This window comes from Perca fluviatilis, chromosome 18 (genome assembly GCF_010015445.1).
Source record: "Perca fluviatilis chromosome 18, GENO_Pfluv_1.0, whole genome shotgun sequence".
NCBI lineage: Eukaryota > Metazoa > Chordata > Actinopteri > Perciformes > Percidae > Perca > Perca fluviatilis.
Genome location: NC_053129.1, coordinates 13229287 through 13249405, shown reverse-complemented (window position 1 = coordinate 13249405; position 20119 = coordinate 13229287). Strand labels below are relative to the sequence as shown.

The 20119-nt window shown below is 42.8% G+C and overlaps 1 protein-coding gene across 2 annotated transcripts; it reads right to left on the bottom strand.

Moving 5' to 3' along the window:
- Positions 1 to 250: 250 nt before the first annotated feature.
- Positions 251 to 19440, bottom strand: clic5b (chloride intracellular channel 5b). 2 transcript variants are annotated; one of them, XM_039782214.1, is made up of 6 exons: positions 18792 to 19440; positions 5823 to 5932; positions 5607 to 5732; positions 4869 to 4975; positions 4406 to 4587; positions 251 to 1840 (listed from the first exon to the last, which is right to left on the bottom strand). In XM_039782214.1, exons 1-6 carry the CDS (start codon positions 19368 to 19370, stop codon positions 1676 to 1678), a joined length of 1269 nt encoding a protein of 422 aa, XP_039638148.1. In that variant the 5' UTR covers positions 19371 to 19440; the 3' UTR covers positions 251 to 1675. The 2 variants fall into 2 exon arrangements, with proteins under 2 accessions (XP_039638148.1, XP_039638150.1); XM_039782216.1 differs by lacking the exon at positions 18792 to 19440 and adding an exon at positions 12463 to 12828.
- Positions 19441 to 20119: the final 679 nt, after the last annotated feature.

Here is a 20119-nt window from a genome sequence, read left to right as displayed (position 1 = left end):
TCTCTCCCTCTCTCCCTCTCCCTCTCTCTCTCTCTGTCTGTTATGGATGGAGAAACAGACCTGCACCACTGAATTTGATCAACTCAGTCAGGCACACTTAACCCTTTTCAGGACGGCGATCCAGGCTCCACCACCAGCACCTTTTGCTATCATTGAGACGGACCGCTCACCCCTCCCTTCATGACAACCTCCAAAGTATCAGTGTTGATTGATTACCTAGCTGGTAAAGAAAAGAAAAGGCAGAAGCAGATCTGTGAAAATATTATTTTATTTGTGGAGCTTTGCAATGAGCAAGGCTCTCAGTCATCATGCTCCAATTTCATATCAAATGTTTGTCCAAACCACACAAGAGCCTTATGGTTCTTCAAGGAAGTCTCGCTATAGTTGCAGCCTGACACCAAGCCAAAGACGATAAGCCCCAAGACAAATTTCCATCCCTCCTCTGCGTGGACAATGAAACTTTTGAACTTGAACTTTAGCCCGTGGATGTTGATAGGCTCCTCAGAGTGGAGGAAATGTCTCTCTGATGAAGGGCTGGAGGGCGCGGCTCCTGACCATCGTGGACCTGGCCTGGAAGACGCTTTTCATCGCAGGCACTAATGGCTCTACCTAATCAGGCCTGATTGGGGCTGCTAAATAAATACTCTCTCCATTCATAATATCATGTGTAACTTAAGACAAAATCAATACCTAGACTGAATACTAACAGCTAGAGGCAGAACAAATGTCTCAGCTCTGGCTGCTTTACTTTTTTTTTTTTTTTTTTCAGAATGTGACATTGGCATGGATTTTTTCATACTTTCAAAATAAAGGCACATAGTTGAGGATTTTTCATATCTTTAAAAAGAAGCTCTTAAATATTAAAATTTCAAACAGATTCATGCATGCAAACAAATCAGAAGCTTTGTTCTAAGCTATCGATGCCCTCGTCAGCTAAATCTTGTTCTCTCAAACTAACATTATCGAGCTTATAAACATGTTATTAAAAGCAATCTTTCTTCAAATCAATCTTTCAGAAGCAGGAGTGAATTTCAAGATACGTGTAAGCTCGAGGAAACAAAAAGGACTTCAGCACCAGCGACGGTAATGACAATCAAAACTGGATCGGCAGATCGCAGAACAGTCATATTCAGCTAAACGATTAGCGCCAAATTATCAATCATAAATGAATCAAGGTGTCTCCCCAGGAGCCAAAGCTTGATAATAAACACCGGAGTCAGACTAGACTTATGTGGGTTTAGGAATAAATAAAGTGAACGACCCTGACATCAGCAGCTAGTAAAATGTTTGGCCGTGCGGACCGGTGGAGTATGTATGAAAGGGAGCTTTGTGTTATGAGAAATAAATACAGACGGGACACAATCATGTTTGAGTGAGAGTGTTATGTCAGAAGTTTCACAGCAGCAACATTTGAATGTGGTTTGAAGCCCTGTAAATTAAGTTAAATGTGCTTGATTTATCCTCTGCTCCGTTTCTGTAATTGCAAAACCATATAAAGCTGTAAAGCAGTAGCCTATAAGCCACCCAATAACACAGACTTCTGCAACATCTGACCTGTTTACTGGGACAGACAGAAAGGATTTCTGCTTCCTGAAAATGCCACTGAAGGCGCCTAGAAAAGGACAGTCCCATGTGTATGTTGAAAAGAGATGTGGGTTTGGGGTCGGTTGGCGAGTTACTTGGCCAGTCTCCTCGCCACGTCTTTGTAGGCGGTCTCGATCTCGGAGTCAGCAGCGCAGGTGTTGGTGAATTCATCACGCGTGTAGGCGCTCTTCAGATAGCGCCACACCCCCGACATGTCTGAGGGGATGTCGTAGTTGCGGTACTTCTTAGCGACAACCTGATAGAGAAGGCAAAGTTGAAACTTCAATGTGAACTGAAGACAAACTGGATTTATTTTGTCAAGACATTTTGAAATCCACCCTTTGGCAGTTCAGTTTATCAGTTTATGTGCAGTGCATTCCAGAAGGTAATTTTTTAGATGAGTTGTTGCAACTTGCTATTTTGCACCAGCATGTCACATTTACTGTTTTCAGTTAATAAATGTAGAGTAAATGACTTTCAACTTTTTTTGGGGGGCTATGTTTTGTCATGTAAGGGATTTTGTGGAAAAAAAGAGGGGAGGAAAGAGAAAGCTGGTGTGAGTTGCTATGCCTTATTCAAATATAAACTTAAAGGGATAGTTCAGATGTTTTGAAGTGGGGTTATAAGGTGCCGTTCTTATCTATAGTCAGTGAATTACCTACAGTAGATGGTGGTCAGCACGCCCCCAGTTTGGAGAGGCAGGCAGGAGTACCGACACGGAAGCTAAGCAATGGACTGCTGTAGACAGGACAGCAGCTAAACATACTTAGCCACCAAAAAAAAAAGAAAAAAGGCCCACCTAAAAGAAATCTACCTTGATCGCTTAGGTAGTCTGTGTTATTGTGCGATTTTGGTGTTTTAAAGGGTTAGTTCGGCTTCACCAAAGTAAATCAGGGCCGCGGTATACCAGCATCTCCTGTGTTGTGCAAGGTAAAAGTACTGTTTTTGAAAGTAGTTTGGTGGCTTTGAAGAGAGCACAGGCGGATATAACGGCTCCCCTTCCGTCGGCAAGGGCTGTCGTAAACGTAAATCGGTGAAAATGTTACGCGTACACTTACCCTGATATTGATTTTTTTTTTTCTTCTCTAATACCTCGTTTACACGTACATGGTTATTTGAAAAACTGAGACATGTGCCCTTCGTTTACACGCAAACGGAGAATTCGCCTCTGAAAACGATTCTTTCTAAAACCTCCGGCCAGAGTGGAGATTTTGGAAAACTTTGTTTTGCATATTTGCATGTAAACTGAGACAAACGGAGGTTTTAGGCAGCCGAGGAAGTGAGGAAGAGAATAGAGAGGAAGTGATTCTGATTGGCTAACGTGGGCTTGAGCTTCTCGTTACACTGCCACCTACATGTTTGGCATTGACGGCATATATACACGGGTACGTGTAAACGAACACTTTTCTGAAAACGGACAGCTGTGCACAATGTTATTTTTGAAAATGGAGAGGTTGAAATGTCTGTTTATGAAAATAGCCGGCCACGTGTAAACGTAGCATAAGTGTTTATATCAACAACATAGGGCCCTGAAAGGTTTGGAGGGATGACCCCCTCCAAACGGTGGGTATCCCGACCACCATCTACTGTAGGTACTACACTGACTAGGCGTAAGAAGCCTACTTCATTCAACCCCACTTCAAAAAATCTAAACTGGGGCGCTTGGCTAGCTCACCTGGTAGAGCGCTCGGCCCATTCACAGAGGCTTAGTCCTCCCTGCAGCGGCTGCAGGATCAATTCCGACCTGTGGCCCTACGCTGCATGTCATTCACCCTCTCTCTCCCCCTTCATGTCTAAGCTCTCCTATCAAATAAAGGCCTAAAATGCCACAAAAATATTAAATAAATATCTATCTATATAAACTATCCCTTTTTTAAATTATCTAAAAAAAAATAATAAATAAAAACTAAGACCGCTCAGTGACGTTGCTAATGCTAACATCAGCTTGCTAACATGCTCACAGTGACCACGCTAACATGCTGATGTTTAGATGGTACAATGTTTACCATGTTCACCGTCTTATTTTAGTGTATTAGCATGGTAACATTTGCAAGTACAGCTGTGGCTGATGTCAGTAGTTAAGCAGTTACCAACACCTACCTGTCCTCCAGTGGGTATTTCACTGTATGTTTTTTTTTCTGTATGTATATTCCCGGGATGGCTGAATAGTCTAATGTATTGTAGTGGGTATACTGTACTGTATGTAAATATATTGGCCTATATATATGGGCCAGAATCTGCCATGGGGGGGGGGGGCATATTATAATGCGGGGTCTGGGTGTCCTCCTCCAGGGAAATTTTGAGCATCAACGACTTCATTTCTTGCATTCAGATACACTTTTATGCACCAATTTACGGTGGAAATACCTTTATTTGGCCTATGCGAAGAAGAAAAACACAGATGCCAATTCAAATATCAAAAATATAAAGGAAGGTTTGTTGTTGCGTGTCATTGGGCATTTTGAAGTGGGTATATGGAAATCCTGGAGCTTTCTTAGTGGATATACTGTGTATGCCTGCGTATCAAGTAGACTACACCACTGGGCTGAAGAAAGAAACAACTTCTCTAAAAATCCAGAGGGACTGACCCAAAGCTTGTTTTTCACTGGTTATATTTATACTGGAAATATCTTAAAGTGATACCATGTTGTTTTTTATATTATGTTTTATAGTTGAGTGACTATTGGGTGCAGGAATTATCTTAAAATACCCTCAAACATTAGTACTTGACATTCAAAATAAATAAATACTTTGTCTCAGTGATTTTAAATGAATCAATTAACATTAATGAATATTCCCACCGGGTACACTCCCTCTTTACCTTGACTATGTGCAGTTTGGGCAGCAGGTTGCAGTCTGCGAGAGTGAGCTCGTTTCCGTCGAGGAAGCACCGGTTGGAGCCCTTCTCCTCCTCCATGCTGTCTGCATCGATCTCATCTGGCAAGGCGCTGTTCAGGTAGTCATCCAGCTTCTTCAGGGCCTTGGTCAAACCTTTCTCTAGAACTGAACACACAGAAACACACAGAAGCACGGGTACAATACTGTTACAGGGTAAAAGTGTGTGGCGATAACCTCACTAGGTGGCAGCACAGCAAAATATATGAGTCACAGCAGGCCTAAAATGCTGGACTCTGCTACTACCTAGTGGAGGAATATAATATAGGCTGTGATATATTGTGTTGTGTGTGTGTGTGTGTGTGTGTGTGTGTGTGTGTGTGTGTGTGTGTGTGTGTGTGAGTATGTGTGGGTCTGTGAGTGTAAATGGCATAAAATGAGCAGCCCACCGGCGTTGGCCTCTGGTTTGGTGTTCTTGATGTAGGCTGAGAACTTGGCGAAGATGTCATTTCCAGCTGTATTCGACTCTCGCTGCATGGCGGCCAGTTTGGGATACCTGAGCGGACGGGGGCGGGGGGGTTGGGGGGCAGACGCAGGAGACGCAGTCAGAGACTTAGGCAGACCAAACCATCTGGATAGCATTAACACCTGGACTGGAGCTCAGCTCAGACTCAAAGCATGTTACACACTCGCACCGAGTTGGCAGCATGCCCCCTAAGCTCTCTCACACTAAGGTCCATTTATAATGCAAAAAACTTTACAGGCAATAAAAGAGAGATTTAGTTGATCTGAAGTTTTTTTCTCTGCAACTGCTCACACACTGGCTCTGATTTTCTTTTCTTCTTGGTGGGAATGACAATAACAAAAAACAATAAACCTGTCTTATTTTTTTTTCTAAAATTACACCAATACTGTGGCTCAATAAAGCACATGTAGTTCTTTTTTTGTGTGCCTAGGATGCATATATACTCATTCACAAAAGTTTTACAACCGCCATAAACAACAAACCGTTATATCAGTTCACATCAGTCTTCATTAAATGCAGCACATATTCGCTTTTATTGGACTGAAATGTTTCCTGCCCTTTCAACAGTGTCGCTGCAGTGAAATAAATCAAGCCAAAAGCAGCGTGAGTGTAGTCAGTGATACTGTAAACTACGTGTTGTTAAACCTTCCAGTTGAATTACTTTGGAGGACAGAGCGTTTCCTCCAGGAACTCCTCGATCTTGTTGATATCGGTCTTGACTTCTCCGTTGAAGGTCAGGAAAGGAGGGTGTGTCCCTGGAGCCAGGTTGTGCAGATCTGCTGGCTTTCTGCACAGGACAAAGAGAAAGCAATATGTCATAAGGGAGTGCATATACGCTTTTGTGAGCTGGAAATTTGCATTCTGTGTTATTCCTAACCTTTTGAGGTCGACGGTGGTGACGTTGAACACGACTCCTTTGAGCCAGAGGACCATGAAGAGGCGCTGAGAGAAGGGACAGTTGCCGATGCTTTCTCCATCGTTGCCTGCCTGCACACAAACAAGACGAGAGAACAACAAGTCAGGGAAATTAAATATGACTGTGCAAATATAGCCATAGACGTAAAGTTACAATCTCCAAGATCTCCGTTTCATTCATATTCATATTGCGATAGGGGCTTTACAAACATTTATTTAAATGAAAATCTTCAAGATTGTTATGTCACGTCCTAATTCGATCCCGTCAGCTCATTGGCCGCCGGCCGGGGTGGCTGGTGGCCTATCTGCGTCACAGGGCCCAAGGCGGAAGCCAGACAGTGGGACTGGGGTTCAGTCTGAGGATGTCATGTGACGGCAGAAACAGGCTGGATAAGAGGATCAGAGTTCATGTTATGTTATGGCCGCGTCTTCAATGTATAACAACAGGCTGCCGAGGACAGGCTGCCTGAGGAAGAACAGGCTGGGCTGGAGGACAGGCTGCCGAGGAAGGACAGGCTGCTGAGGAAGAACAGGCTGGGCTGGAGGACAGGCTGCCGAGGAAGGACAGGCTGCTGAGGAAGAACAGGCTGGGCTGGAGGACAGGCTGCCGAGGAAGGACAGGCTGCTGAGGAAGAACAGGCTGCACAGGCTGCCAAGGACAGTCTACTAAGGACAGGCTGTCGAGCACAGTCTACTAAGGACAGGCTCCCGAGGACAGTCTACTAAGGACAGGCTCCCGAGGACAGTCTACTAAGGACAGGCTCCCGAGCACAGTCTACTAAGGACAGGATGCCGAGCACAGTCTACTAAGGACAGGCTGCCGAGCACAGTCTACTAAGGACAGGATGCCGAGCACAGTCTACTAAGGACAGGATGCCGAGGACAGTCTACTAAGGACAGGCTCCCGAGCACAGTCTACTAAGGACAGGATGCCGAGCACAGTCTACTAAGGACAGGCTGCCGAGGACAGTCTACTAAGGACAGGCTGCCGAGGACAGGTTGCTGAGGAAGGACATGCTGCTGCCGAGGCCAGGCTGGGCTGGAGGCCGGGCCGGGCCGGGCTGGAGGACAGGCCGTGGAGCAGCTGAGTACGGCGCCGGAGTCAGAACGCAAGGTAGGCCACAAACCCTTTACCTTTCAGTCTGGGCGGTCCAGCGTTAGCTTCCGTAGTTTTCAAATGTGCGAGCTCAATCCAGCTCTGTTGTAAAAACCTAGACAAAATGAGTGAGCTTTCCCAGGGTTGGTTATGCCATGACACTTACTTTAAGTCAACACATGTTTGACATTATGGCTGCAATGATTTGGTGAATAGTCGATCAACAGAAAAATGCCAATCATTTTATTGATTTCAGGCTCTCATTTGTGAGGATTTGCTGCTTTTCTTTGTCCTCTTTCATTCCAGCAAATGCAAAACAAGACATTTGATGACATCAAGCTGGGCTCATGGAAATTGTGATGTATTTTTTTGTTTTACTGTTCTCTGATGGTTTATTGACCAAACAATGAATCGAGAAATAATTGTCAAAATAATCCAATATGGAAAAAAAACAATAATTTCAAACAAACTGAGGATTAGAAACACATATATGAATCAGATGTGGCTTTTGTTTAACAAGCCATTTCTTTTTGTGTTCTGATCTTTGTCAGACCACAGTTCTGTGCCCCAGAAGCTAGAAGGGATAACATGTCTTGCTCCAGCTCACAAGGAGCTTAAACTCAAACCTTCATGAGGAGCTGTTGGGGAAAATCTTTAATGGCTAGGTCATCTCTCTGAGAACATACTTGCTACTAACAATGAAATACGTATTGGATTTAGTTGACTGTTATCTTTGACTTTGATTTGACCGGTAAGGTTGTTCAGAGAAGTGTCATGAGTTGTATAAATGTAAACACTACGCAAACACACATAAATAAGTCACCCTTGAATCCTTGATACCAATTTATGATAAGGGGAGAGTCAAACCAAAATTACACTCTGGGCATCAGTATTATTCTATTTGTACTAAATGGTGTCGATTTGGGCATATAACAAAAGCAGTATGCTCTCGTTGTCAGCTACCAAAAAGAAAAACTAAATTGTGGCATGACTCCAAATGGTTTTAAAATAAGTTCATCAACGGCTCCAGAGGTTTTATTCCTATAAATAACCACATACTGTAGTTTGCAGGTTTTTCTCTCTACAGCGACACTACTGATATAATCACTTTGTGACTTTGATATCATGTGTCGGCATATATGGAAACACAGAAGAGCATCAGCAGTGACACCTGACCCACTGGCCCATCTGAATTATACATAGTGATTCCATCAGCTGGTTCAATGGCCGACGGGGCACAGGGTGCAGGGTCAGACCTGCAGGCCTGCAGTCCCACAGAGGTTCACAACACACGGCACAATAAGTGCAATGACCTCACGGGTCAACAGAGATTTAGCAGTGGAGATAGTTTCCTTTTATTTACTATATTGAGGATTTGGAAATTAAACTATTTAATAAACCAGTAGATGCATTTAATTATGTGCACTTCCGTTATTACTATCCTTGAGATGGCAAACATCACAAAGAAATGATTCACTTAGATGCAGTCACTTCACAAATAAAAAGATACTACAGCGAAGTGGAAAACATTTTGCTATTCAGTTCATGGCCCGACAGTACACCGCTCCTAGCAAACGCCAGAAAACCGAGCTGTCGCTCTGAAAGTAGCTGAGCCGACTGTATGTACGCCAGCCATTGATGCTCAGCGCTGTCATGCCGCCTGAGTGCATGCAATGCTTCTGTCCGTGCATTGTTATGGCTAGGCTCAGCGGCACAGCGGTAACACAATACACAACCGCTGATAATAGCCAATCAAGATCTAGAACACCGAGGACAAAAGCTGTCACACACACAACTGGGCCTGTAGGCACAAGGAGCGTGAGGGCATGGAGCCGCTGAGAGAGCTGATGATGAGTGGGCTCCGCTGGAGGCAATGTGACTTCACATGATCCTGCACATACATATGCATGTATACTTTACTATAACTGTGTGCTTGGTTTGTCTTACCACACATGTTAAATGAGAATGACTATGACAATGTAGCATTACCAGGACAGTGCAAACTAAACAATTGCTCATGTTTTTAAGTTAGTCAGTAATTAATTAACTTTGAACTTTCAAATTTGAATGCACTTTTTTCCCAGTAGAAAGATCAGATGCCCAGGCTCAGAGTAATATTTTGAATTGAATTATATCTTGCCATTTAATTTCTAGTATGCCGTTTTCTTTTCTAAAGCACTAAAGCTATTACAATACTTTTCTCATTAAATTGAACATAATGTTACAATTTGCCCAATAAGTACCATGCTTTAAGAATATCTAAAGCATGCCACTACAGTATGAGAAAAAAAAATGTTTGACTCTTATCACAAATAACTGACACAATGAAGTGTTTCAGCTATTTTGAAGAATAATGTAGGCAAAATGTGCCAGTGTTACCCGACAAACTTTGTATAGATAAGCACTGATAAGTAACAAAGTAATTTAGTATAACATATTTCATAAGGTTGGAGGACTTAAAAGAGAGAGAGAGTAGAGAATGGTCAAAATTGATGCAGCACAGGACGACATATCCTGACTTTTATTCTCAACTATCAAGCCCCCAAAAATTAGATGGAACAGTGAAAATCTAAATTGTGTGCAGGGCTGAAGTCATTAAAGGAGGCGCAGCCCTGTAGGATAGCTCTCTGTCCATCTAGGTCACATCTCAGATGGTAGCATGAGGGAAAAATCATATCTGGGGTGCAGCTGCTATGGAAACCACTCCATATACAAGGTTTGTGCATCAGACTGGCTCTGCACTTACCACACCTCACACAGAGCCGAAGGTGAGTTTGGTTTCATTAGGGAACAACAATCTGCCAGTGATACTGACAGAGTATCAGCTTGAAAGAGACAGCTCAGAACAACGTGTCAAACTCAAGGTCCGCGGGTCGAACCCGGCCCCTCGCAAGTTTTGATTCGGCCCACATATCAATATAGGTGTTGTTCACCAAACCAAAAAGACAGGAAACTGTTTTATCAAACTGCAATTACACAACACCAAGCAGAATTTGGCAGATTTGCCAACTTTGAACCTCAGAAATTCCCACAGAACCAAAGAGTTTTCATGTGTGGTAACCTGCTTTTAAAAATAGGCTCGTTCGAGATGAGCCAGGTCTGCGCAGAATCGATCACCGGCGATCGCCGCCCAATGCATGCCGGTTAGATTTGTGTCCGACTTGATCCCGACTTGCTCTGCGTCGCCGCATGGAACGCGATAATCTCACGAGATCAAAGTGGCGCCGGTTCTGAGACGCGCAGCGGCGCCAGTTTTCACCATTGACATATATATTAATGGAACCAATAGACCCCGTTGCTCTGGACGGAGACCAGTGAAGGCTATTAGAAGCACTTTTCCGGTGATCTCTTCCTTTACTGCGCAGCCTCCAACTGACAGAGACAACGTAAATGTGACGTGAGCAACGTGTCTGAAAGTTGTAAGTCTTCTGGTAGCTGTGCCAAGAGAAATCTCAATCATTCCCAATCTTACAGAGACGGAGAGTGTAGGTATATGTAAGGAGATAACATAAGCACAGGCTAATTATTGCTAACTAACATGCTAGTTAACATTAGTAATTAAACCTAAACAGCTAATGTAAGTCGAAACTGCCAGCGAGCTTCTCCTGTACTGTACGGTAATTCCTCTACTGTGCGACAGTAAGTCACTTAGTTATGACACATTAACTATGTTTTTACAAAAAAACGTCTGCTACGGACCCATACACGGTAAAGGTACAAGGTAATGGAGCCTTTTATACATTGTCGTGTTTCTTTAGAATTAAACAATGGACAAACAGAGTCTTTAAACACTTCAGATGTAAAGTTATTCGCAGTCAAGTGACGTAAAAAAAAAATGGCGGTCAGTGGAATGCTAACAAGAGGTGATACCTTTGTAGCAACAAAATGGCGCCATCGGAGGTTCGCGTTCAGAAGCGAAGCTTACCCCCTTGCTTTTCACCGACTGCAAGACCCAGGCGGACCCAGGGCATGCTGGGAAACGCCAGCCTCTCAGCTGACCTAACCGCTGATTGGTTCAGAATCAACTCAACACGATGACGTTTTATATAAACTCTTTTATTGATTTTGAATTGGAGGGATTTTACCTGCTATTTGTCTGATTTAAAAGTTGTACATACTTGTACAAACCACATGTTGTGTGGCTGGTAGTTACGATTAGTAGTCAGAGAGACTAAATCTGTTCAGATTACGGCTCATCTACAGTCGGTTGTTAATTAAAATCAGCAACATATTGCATGTAGAGCATTGTGGGAGCTACTCTGTCATAATAAAACAACTGGAGATTGTATACAAACTGATATATGGGTCTGATAACATTTTATTAACCCTTGTGTTGTCCTTCGGGTCACTGGGACCCGAAGGACAACACAAGGGTTAAATCGGAATCGGACCACCAGTGTTTCTGTTACTTCCTGTTCAGCCTGAAGGCTGCTGGAATCGGCTGGAAACCGTCCGACTTGACAGCGGATTTTTGTCACCGCCCCCGGCTGCTGCCGCCTGCTCTGGTCCACTTTACAGGCGAGGCGCAGTTCATCTCGAACGAGCCTAATGTAATTATTGTTTTGCTTGATTTGCAAACTTCTCTGATAGCTAAGGAACTTTTTGCTGACTTTTTAGGGCTTTATGTGGACCAAACTGTAAGTAAGAAGGCTATATGAGACATGCAATAATAGTCAAAAACTTTCACTTTTTCGCTTAAATAAAAGCATGTCCAACTATGACTTTCGAATCACTGACTAAATGTAAGACAGAACACAAATGATCTAGCTACAGCATGTTGCTTTCTAGAAATAAGAGTTTCATGCACCGGAACAACAGGGGAACATTGTGAATGGCTTAGAAGGGCGATACAAGCCGAGTGTCAGCGACCTTTCAGTTACCTGGCTGAGCGGTTTCCTAGGAGGAGGATTGGCTGAAAGCCGCCTCCACACCAGCTAATTGGGTCAGTGCATCCAGGCAGCACATCAGCGATGAGCCTTTCCACCTGCGTTCGCCTCACCTGCCTCAGGTATATTCATCTGCCTCTAACATTTCCCACAGGGCCTCAAGTGCATCTAACTGTGGAGAACAAAACACCACAGCTGTTCCTACTGATGCTGGCACTTCCAAAATGGCACTTTCTGTTCATGTTTGCTCTATTTCAGGTGATAATCTGGAACATATATTGATCAGTGATTGCCTACACAAACATATTAACAGGGACACTTACTCATATATATATATAACAGAGCAGAGTGGCTGATTCAATTGACTGTGGAGTAATATGGAGTAAAGGTACCACAGCGAGCAGCAACAAGCAGCTTCAATATCACTGTCACAACAATCCTGGGTCAACATAGAGAACGGTGTGCCAGTGCCACGGTAACTCTACCTCTACTATTGAGTTACACAAGCTTTCCATAACACATTGGTGCAACACTGAAAATCCTGCTCATATACTGTCTCCATCTTCCATCAAAACGTAACTTTAGAACATTCTGTAACCATAGTTCTGTCTCTGCCTTACCTTGACAAAAAGCTCGATATCAGGGTCTCTGTCTTGACTGTTAGTGGACATGATGCCTGGTTCTGGCTGTCACTTTGATTCTTTTCTCTTTTTTAACTGCAGTCCTTATCCTTGGAGGTCTACATCCTCCAGAAAAAGATGAAGAAAACCCAGATTATCCTCTCTCGGCTGACAGTGATCCCTCACACCTTAAGACGCTGTTTTTTGGTTTCTCTGATTCAAGATCTCCACCACCTTTTTGGTGTCTTCTCCCTTGTTTGTGTCCTGTCCAGGTGGCAGGTAGAGCCTTGCGCTCTGATTTAAACACAGGTGGAGAGCAGAGCTAGCTCTCACTGACTGACACAAAGTGGAAAACAGGTGTCAGTCTATAACCAGGGGGGTGGAGTCCCATCCCTCTCTTCCCACCACTGCAACCAAACTCTCCTCTAACACACACACCACTACCATCACCTCCCCTCTTATCTGTCTCGTCTCTCCTAAACTGGTCACCTCACTCTCTTCCTTTTCTCTTGGCTTCTTGGGGTCAGATCAGATTGACTTTTCCAGGCACATCACATCACGGCAAAAATATAATCGCTCTTGAGTTAACCTAAATGTCAAAATAATGTGCTAAAAAAAGGCATGATATTTGTGTCACTTTCTGTCAGTTTTTGAGTGAGCGAGCAGCCACATTTATATTTAATGCGTGTTCACATGTCTGACTCTGGCAGAATGAGGCAGGTTATATTTGATCACCGGCAGGGGAGAGGATTCTTCTGTGAATTATTGATGCTTGGCTTTGGTTTTGAGGCAGGAATTGGCATTCATTTACGGAAAAGGGCGTATGTAGGGGAACAAAAATATAAGCAGGTCTGTCTGACTGCAACAATCTTCATCAGCACACATTGAAGAAATTGAGTGGTGCTCACTATTAGCTTAATTTGCACTGGCACAGAGTTCTGAGAGACGTCTCTCATCTCTCATCATCTGTGATCAGATGAAAGCACTAAAAGGAAAGAAGCTAGAGCTAATTTTTAAAACCGTTTCTATTTATAGGGCAGCCCCCTCTCCTGGCTGACATACCAACATGCAGCTCAAACCAATTACTGGGCCACAGTGTTCATTATCAGTGTTTACGAGGGGAAAATGTACTTTCTAAATGTGTTATTTTAGGTTTCATTTCTATAGGCCTTCATCAAAGTTACAGTCTCAATAGGCCTCACAGCACCCACATGAGGAAAACAATTCATGATAATGAGCGGAGCCAAAAGTCTTTTTAGATCCTATTCAAAAGTCTTCCAACTGCCAGATTTAGCATCAATAAATGGAGAAAACAACTCCATGTCTTTGCACTATCAAATGTTTGCAAATTTATTGAAAAGAAAAAAAACTGAAATATCACATTGACAAAAGCATTCAGACCCAGGTTCAGATTACTTTATTTATACTTGTAGGTAAATTTGTTGCGCAGTTAAAAAGTGCAGGGCATCCATGACCCTTCAAGCTATGACACTTGTAACTCGGCTCTGGTGCCTCGCATTTCTCTTGATTATCTTTGAGATGTTGCTACACCTTGATTGGAGTCCACCTGTGGTAAATGCATTTGATTGGACATGATTCGGAAAGGCAAACACCTGTCCATATAAGGTCTCAGCTGACAATGCATATCAGAGCAAAAAGCCAAGCTATGAGGTCATGGCTTTGACTACAAGGAACTACCTACAGAGCTCAGAGATAGGATTGTGTCAAGGCACAGATCTAGGAAAGGCTACAGAATATTCGGCTGCATTAAAAGTTCCCATGAGCACAGTGTTAGAAGTTTGGAACAACCAGGACTCTTCCTAGAGCCGGCCACCTGGCCAAACTGAGCAATTGGGGGAGAAGGGCCTTGTAAAGAGAAGTGACCTAGAACCTCTGGCTGAGCTCCAGAGATCCTGTGTGGTGATGGAAGAAAACTTCCAGAAAGACAACCATCACAGCAACACTGCACTTATCTGGGCTGTATGGCAGAATGGCCAAGACGGAAGCTCCTCCTCTCCTCAGTGAAAGACCCATGAAAGCCTGCTTGGAGTTTGAATTAAAGCACCTGAAGGACTCTTAGAATGTGAGAAACAAGATGCTCTGGTCTGATGAAACCAAGATTGAACTGTCGTGTTTGGAGGAAACCAGGCACTGCTCATCACCTGTGCAAAGCCAACCCAATGGTGAAGCATGGTGGTGGCAGCGTCATGCTGTGGGGGTGTTTTTCAGCAGCAGGGACTGACTGGTTAGGGTTTGAGGGAAAGCTGAACAGAGCAAAGTAGACAAATATCACTAATGAAAACCTGGCCTAAAGCAATCAGGACTTCAAACTGGAAAGGGGTTCACCTTCCAACAGGATAATGACCCTAAGTGCAGAGCCAAGACAATGCAGGAGTGGCTTTCATTGAATATCCTGGAGTGGCCCAGCCAGAGCCTGGACTTGAACCAAATCGAACATCTCTGGAGAGACCTGCAAATGGACGTCCACTGACTGTCCCCATCCAACCTTACAGAGCATGAAAAGATCTACAGTGAAAACTGGCAGAAAATCAACCAATCCAGGTATGCAACTAAAGCTTGTCACGTCATACCCAAGAAGTACGGAGTTAAGGGTCTTAATACTCATGTCAATGTTAAGTGGTATATCAGTTGTTGGTGGTTGTTTGTTTTTTTTATAATTTGCTAAAACTTATAAAATCCTGCTTTGCTTTGTCTTAATGGTGTATTGAGTATAGATTGACGAGAGACAAAATAATAATGTAAATGATTTTAGCATAAGGCTACACGGCTCCAAGCTTGACAATGGAGTTCACAAAGTACTTTGAAAAGAGAGCTGCGGAAGCGGCTAGGGATTAAGCTAAAATTAATGTTCAACACAGCTTTTTTCTTTTTTTTCAACATTGAGCGAGCGGCTTTGAGCAGGGGAGCAGAGGAAACAAACAGCTCTGTGAGAGAGGAGCGTACATTCTTACAATTCACATGCTGAACGTTGCACAGAAAAATGGCTGCCGCTCTAACCATCCTGCTATGTTGTTGCTATGAGTGGGAATCTTCGTTCTACTCCCTATTTCTATGGGTTTAACATTGTTAACTGGACAGTGGTATCAATCTTCTCATCTAACTCTCTGCAAAACAGCAAATAAACACATTCCCCAAAATGTCTTATCCTTTTTTTTAAGGATGTCTAAATCCTTGATTATCATAAAGAGAAGAGTTCAGAACAAATAGTCTTGTGTGTCCCCCTTGAGACAAAAGGAAGCTCAAATCACTGACTTGTTGGGTTAATCATTCACCTGCACCTCAAACAGTAACCGACATTTTGTATCTTTCCGGAGCCAAGGTGGAGAGGAGTGTTTGAACTCTCACCTTGTGTTGACACACTTGCCAAATGTGACAATCCAACATCTCATCTTGTCAATATAAGCATTGTCCTAATGAACCATCAGTGACCACAAACCCTATTAATGTGATTTTACATCTTGCACAGTTAGTGCATGAACATAGCTTGTTATCGTTCAATATAAGAATTTAAAAAAACACTTAGTGATAGTCGTGATAACCTATTCTGCCGTGGCCTGCATTATCACAGACAGCAGATAAGGAGCCACGTAGGCTTTCTACATAGACAGGTGATGTCCGTACTCCCCTCCCTGCTTTTATAGTGCAGCTTGGTTTGGTTTATGGCCATTGTTGAAGATGAAACTGTTGGGAAATCACCCACGGGTTAGAAAGGATAGAGGGCAGGGTGGTATACGGAGAAGGGACCAAGTCTGTTGTCCCTCTCATGGTGAACTATGGTCCACGTTTATAACAGTTGTGTTATAACAACATTAAAATAGCATATCCCAAATCCTATCAATGTTTCTCATCAAGACGATGGGTAAAAATCAGCTGCAAGGACAGATATAGATGTATAGTACAATAAGGTTTCTTTATGACTTGACAAAAGACATCAAATCTTTTTTTTCTTGGTAAAAGTCAGAACAATGGACATTCAATATGTTGTTCATATTCATGAAATGAAATGTTGGATTTGGCAAAAGCTAAAGGTGAATGCTCTTTCTGGAGTTAGCCCCAGTCCCTGTCACAACTACAGGAAGATGTTTGGATCACATCAACAAATCATCATCCAGGTCAGATTGTAGCAATTACTTTGTTTGTTTGCAACTCATCAGTCTTGATTGCACACGCCTATTCTCATGACCATGGCCTCTGCTGATACAATACAAAGACAATTTTAAGATTTAGCACGACCTACTACTGTCGTTCCCTATTACAAGGCCCGGGGTGAGCTCAGACAGAGCTCCTTAAACCCAGCCCATTGACTCTCAATCTCTGTTGCCCAATCAGCAAAGTGACCCCTGCATGTGCTGATAGAGCAGTCTGTGAGGTGTACTATCAGAAAAGCAGCAAAACACACACAGCGGGATTTGCTCAAGCATGGAGTTCACAAGCCGTTTCTATGGCCGTACAGTAAACGAGTTAATTATTACATCAGGCTGCCCCCAGAATAAAGTCACTGACAAAGCTTCTGATACAAAGATCACTGCTTCTATGAGATTTCTTACTGAAATCAATACCTGTCATATATATATATTTCTGATAATACTTTATAATACATTTGCATTTAATAACTGACTTCAAAAAGTTTAATTTATTGAACTTAAATAACCTCTACAGCAAGTTAGGCTTCAGCAGTAAACGATGTGTATACTCTCTGGCTATAAATAAGTTGATAATATTTCTCTTGTTAGTTTTCCGCGTAGTAATTAGACACCCTAGTTTATAGTGCTTGAGTATTGCCTCTTCTTACAACATCGTTATTATAGTTCAGTTTCTTCTTTACATTTATATTTTGTATGTTTCTTAAGCTTAATACGACTTGCAAATGGAATCCCTAAAGTCAAATTTCTTGACTGTCTAAATTTACTTAGCAAATTAAATTTATTCAAATCCGGATCTTGATAGGGAAATGCCTTAGCCTATTGGTCACCGCTTCCGATTATTTTTATAGGATTATCATATCATATGACCTCAGAGGCTAACTTACTTCGACTAGTCACATTCATGGCTCAGACTCAGGCAACATATGGTTGATGTTACACTTCTTTGGAATTGCACTGATCTTTGATACATGGCAGATATTGCTATACAATAATCAATGTTATGTTCTCTAAATGCAGAGCATGTCAGTTTGTTGATTTGACTTGTATTTAAGGGGAATTAAAGTCCATAACGTAATTGTGTTGGGTTTTCCAGTGGTGGAAAGTAACAAAGTACATTTACTCAAGTGCTGTACAATTTTGAGATGCCTGTAGGCCTACTTAAGTGTTTCCATTTTCTTCTACTTTATACTTCTACTCAATTCAGTGGAATACAGTATATTGTACATTTTACTCCTACATGTATGTGAAAACAATAATGCCAAATGTAATCAACGCATAAATCATGATGTATTATTAAAGGTTAAGATAAGACTTTATTGACCCTCCAGGTGTAAATTCACAAGCTACCCAGCGATATATAAAGATATTAAAATGAGACCCAGCTTCACCTTTACTAGCTGCAACATTGAAGTGATGCAGCCTACACATTAATGCATCAATAATTATATTACAATAATATATATTCTAAAAGGGGCCATTCTGCATATTGATTACTTTTTGGTAATTTATAGCCTAGCTATAATTTGATGCTAATTTTAAAAAATCTGAACCCTAACACCAAAGAAACAGGAGTTGTGCTAGAGCAGGGGTCACCAACCTTTTTGAAACTGAGAGCTACTTCATGGGTATTGAGTCATACGAAGGGCTACCAGTTTGATACACTCTTCTGAAATAACAAATTTGCTCAGTTTGCCTTTAGTTATATATGATTATTAATGATTAATGATACTCATCTATGTGAAGACACTGATCATGTTAATGATTTCTCACAATAATTATCAACAATGACTTAACAAGGTGGGAAAAGATAATATCAATATTCAATTTTAATTTTTAGAACAGGCCTGAGGGCTACTCATGTGGTCCTTGGGGGCTACCTGGTGCCCACGGGCACCGTGTTGGTGACCCCTGTGCTAGAGGATCCAAAAAAATAAAATAAAGTTCCCAGCACAGGGAGGTTTACATAAGACAAGATGGCTTCAAGGAGACTTTTGGCAAATCGGATATTGCTGCTGAATTAATCACTAATCAAAGTGAAAACCAACTTGAATCCGGCTGCTTTCATGGTGTGATGCCTCATGCTGAACAGTGAGGCTGAAGCAAGCTGATGCCTGAGCTGGCCAGGTTAAACCCTGCAGAGACTGCTCGTAGCCTACTTCTTACCTTGACGAACAGAGAGATGTCAGGCTGGCTGGGGTCAGCCGGCGCTGCGCTGCTCTCATCCACAGTGACATTCTCCAGAGTTTTCAGGCTGTAGTCGACAGACTCCTCCGGCGTGCTGTCACTGTTGGGGTGTGTGTATGCCATCAGCATCCCATTCTCCGCGTTCTCCTCTTCCTGGATCCTCGGCTGGATCGGCGGGTCGTCGCACGGGTCTCCCGGGGAAGCGGAGGATGCTGAGGAGGCCGATGAGCGCCTGGATCCGTCGTGCGCCTCGCCGTTCATTTCCTCCACCTGCACCACCGGCTCCACACTCACCTCTGCCGCTCTCTCTGCTTTAGCCTCTTCGTCGTCGCTGGATGAAGAGGACGAGCTGCTCTGTTTTTCCCCGTCTCTGATGTCCATGTATACCGGCGAGCTGCGCTCTTCCTCGGCACAGACGTGGACCTGCACTTCGCTGTACAGCCGTTCCCTCGCACCGCCGGAGTTCTCGTATTTGGGCTCTGGGTCGGGGCTGTCGGCTCCATCAGGGCGCTCTTCATGCACACTTTTCTCGTCTACGGTCTCATATATGTTCTCCATGTTTTGCTGGGTTGGTTTTGTTTGTAGAGTGCTGAAGTGTTGGCACACAGTCTGCCTGCCTCTGCCTGACTGAGCGCCTGCACGGTAAAGTCCAGCGATAACTCGAAGGAGACCTTTGATCCTGCGAGTTAACAAGTGATTTATGCAAAAGCTGAGGCCTGTGCCTTCAAGGACATGTTGACAGTGAGAAAACATGTGCAAGGAGCACTTACAACTGGAACTTTTTGTCTTGAGTTTATGTTTTCACTCATGTTAAACTACTCCAATTTGGAGTCATTAATAATCCACATTTTACAAAGTTACAATTTAGAATTTTCAACTCTGTTAATTTACCAAGCTAACCGAAGTTTCTTACTTTGAACGAGCCATTTAATATTTTTCAGGACTATAGTTCACTCTAGTTGAAGCAAGAGGCGAGCTTGGTTCGTTGCTTCAACTTTACTGTTCATGTTGATATTTTAAGGACCGTACACAAATTACTAGAGGGGAAGGAGGGGGTCAGAATTGCGGGGGATGAAGGGTGAAGGGTGAAGGGGGAGTCTGACATTTTTAGGGCATTTTATTTTTTAACCACAGATTTTTTATATATAATATATATATATATATATATATATATATATATATATATATATATATATCTCTATGAAGAGAGGATAACTGTTTAATTGGAAGGTCTTTAACAATCAACTGCCAGTTATGTTCAGCATTACATTTGTCAAGAATTTGGCAAATGTATAATTCCAGCTCTA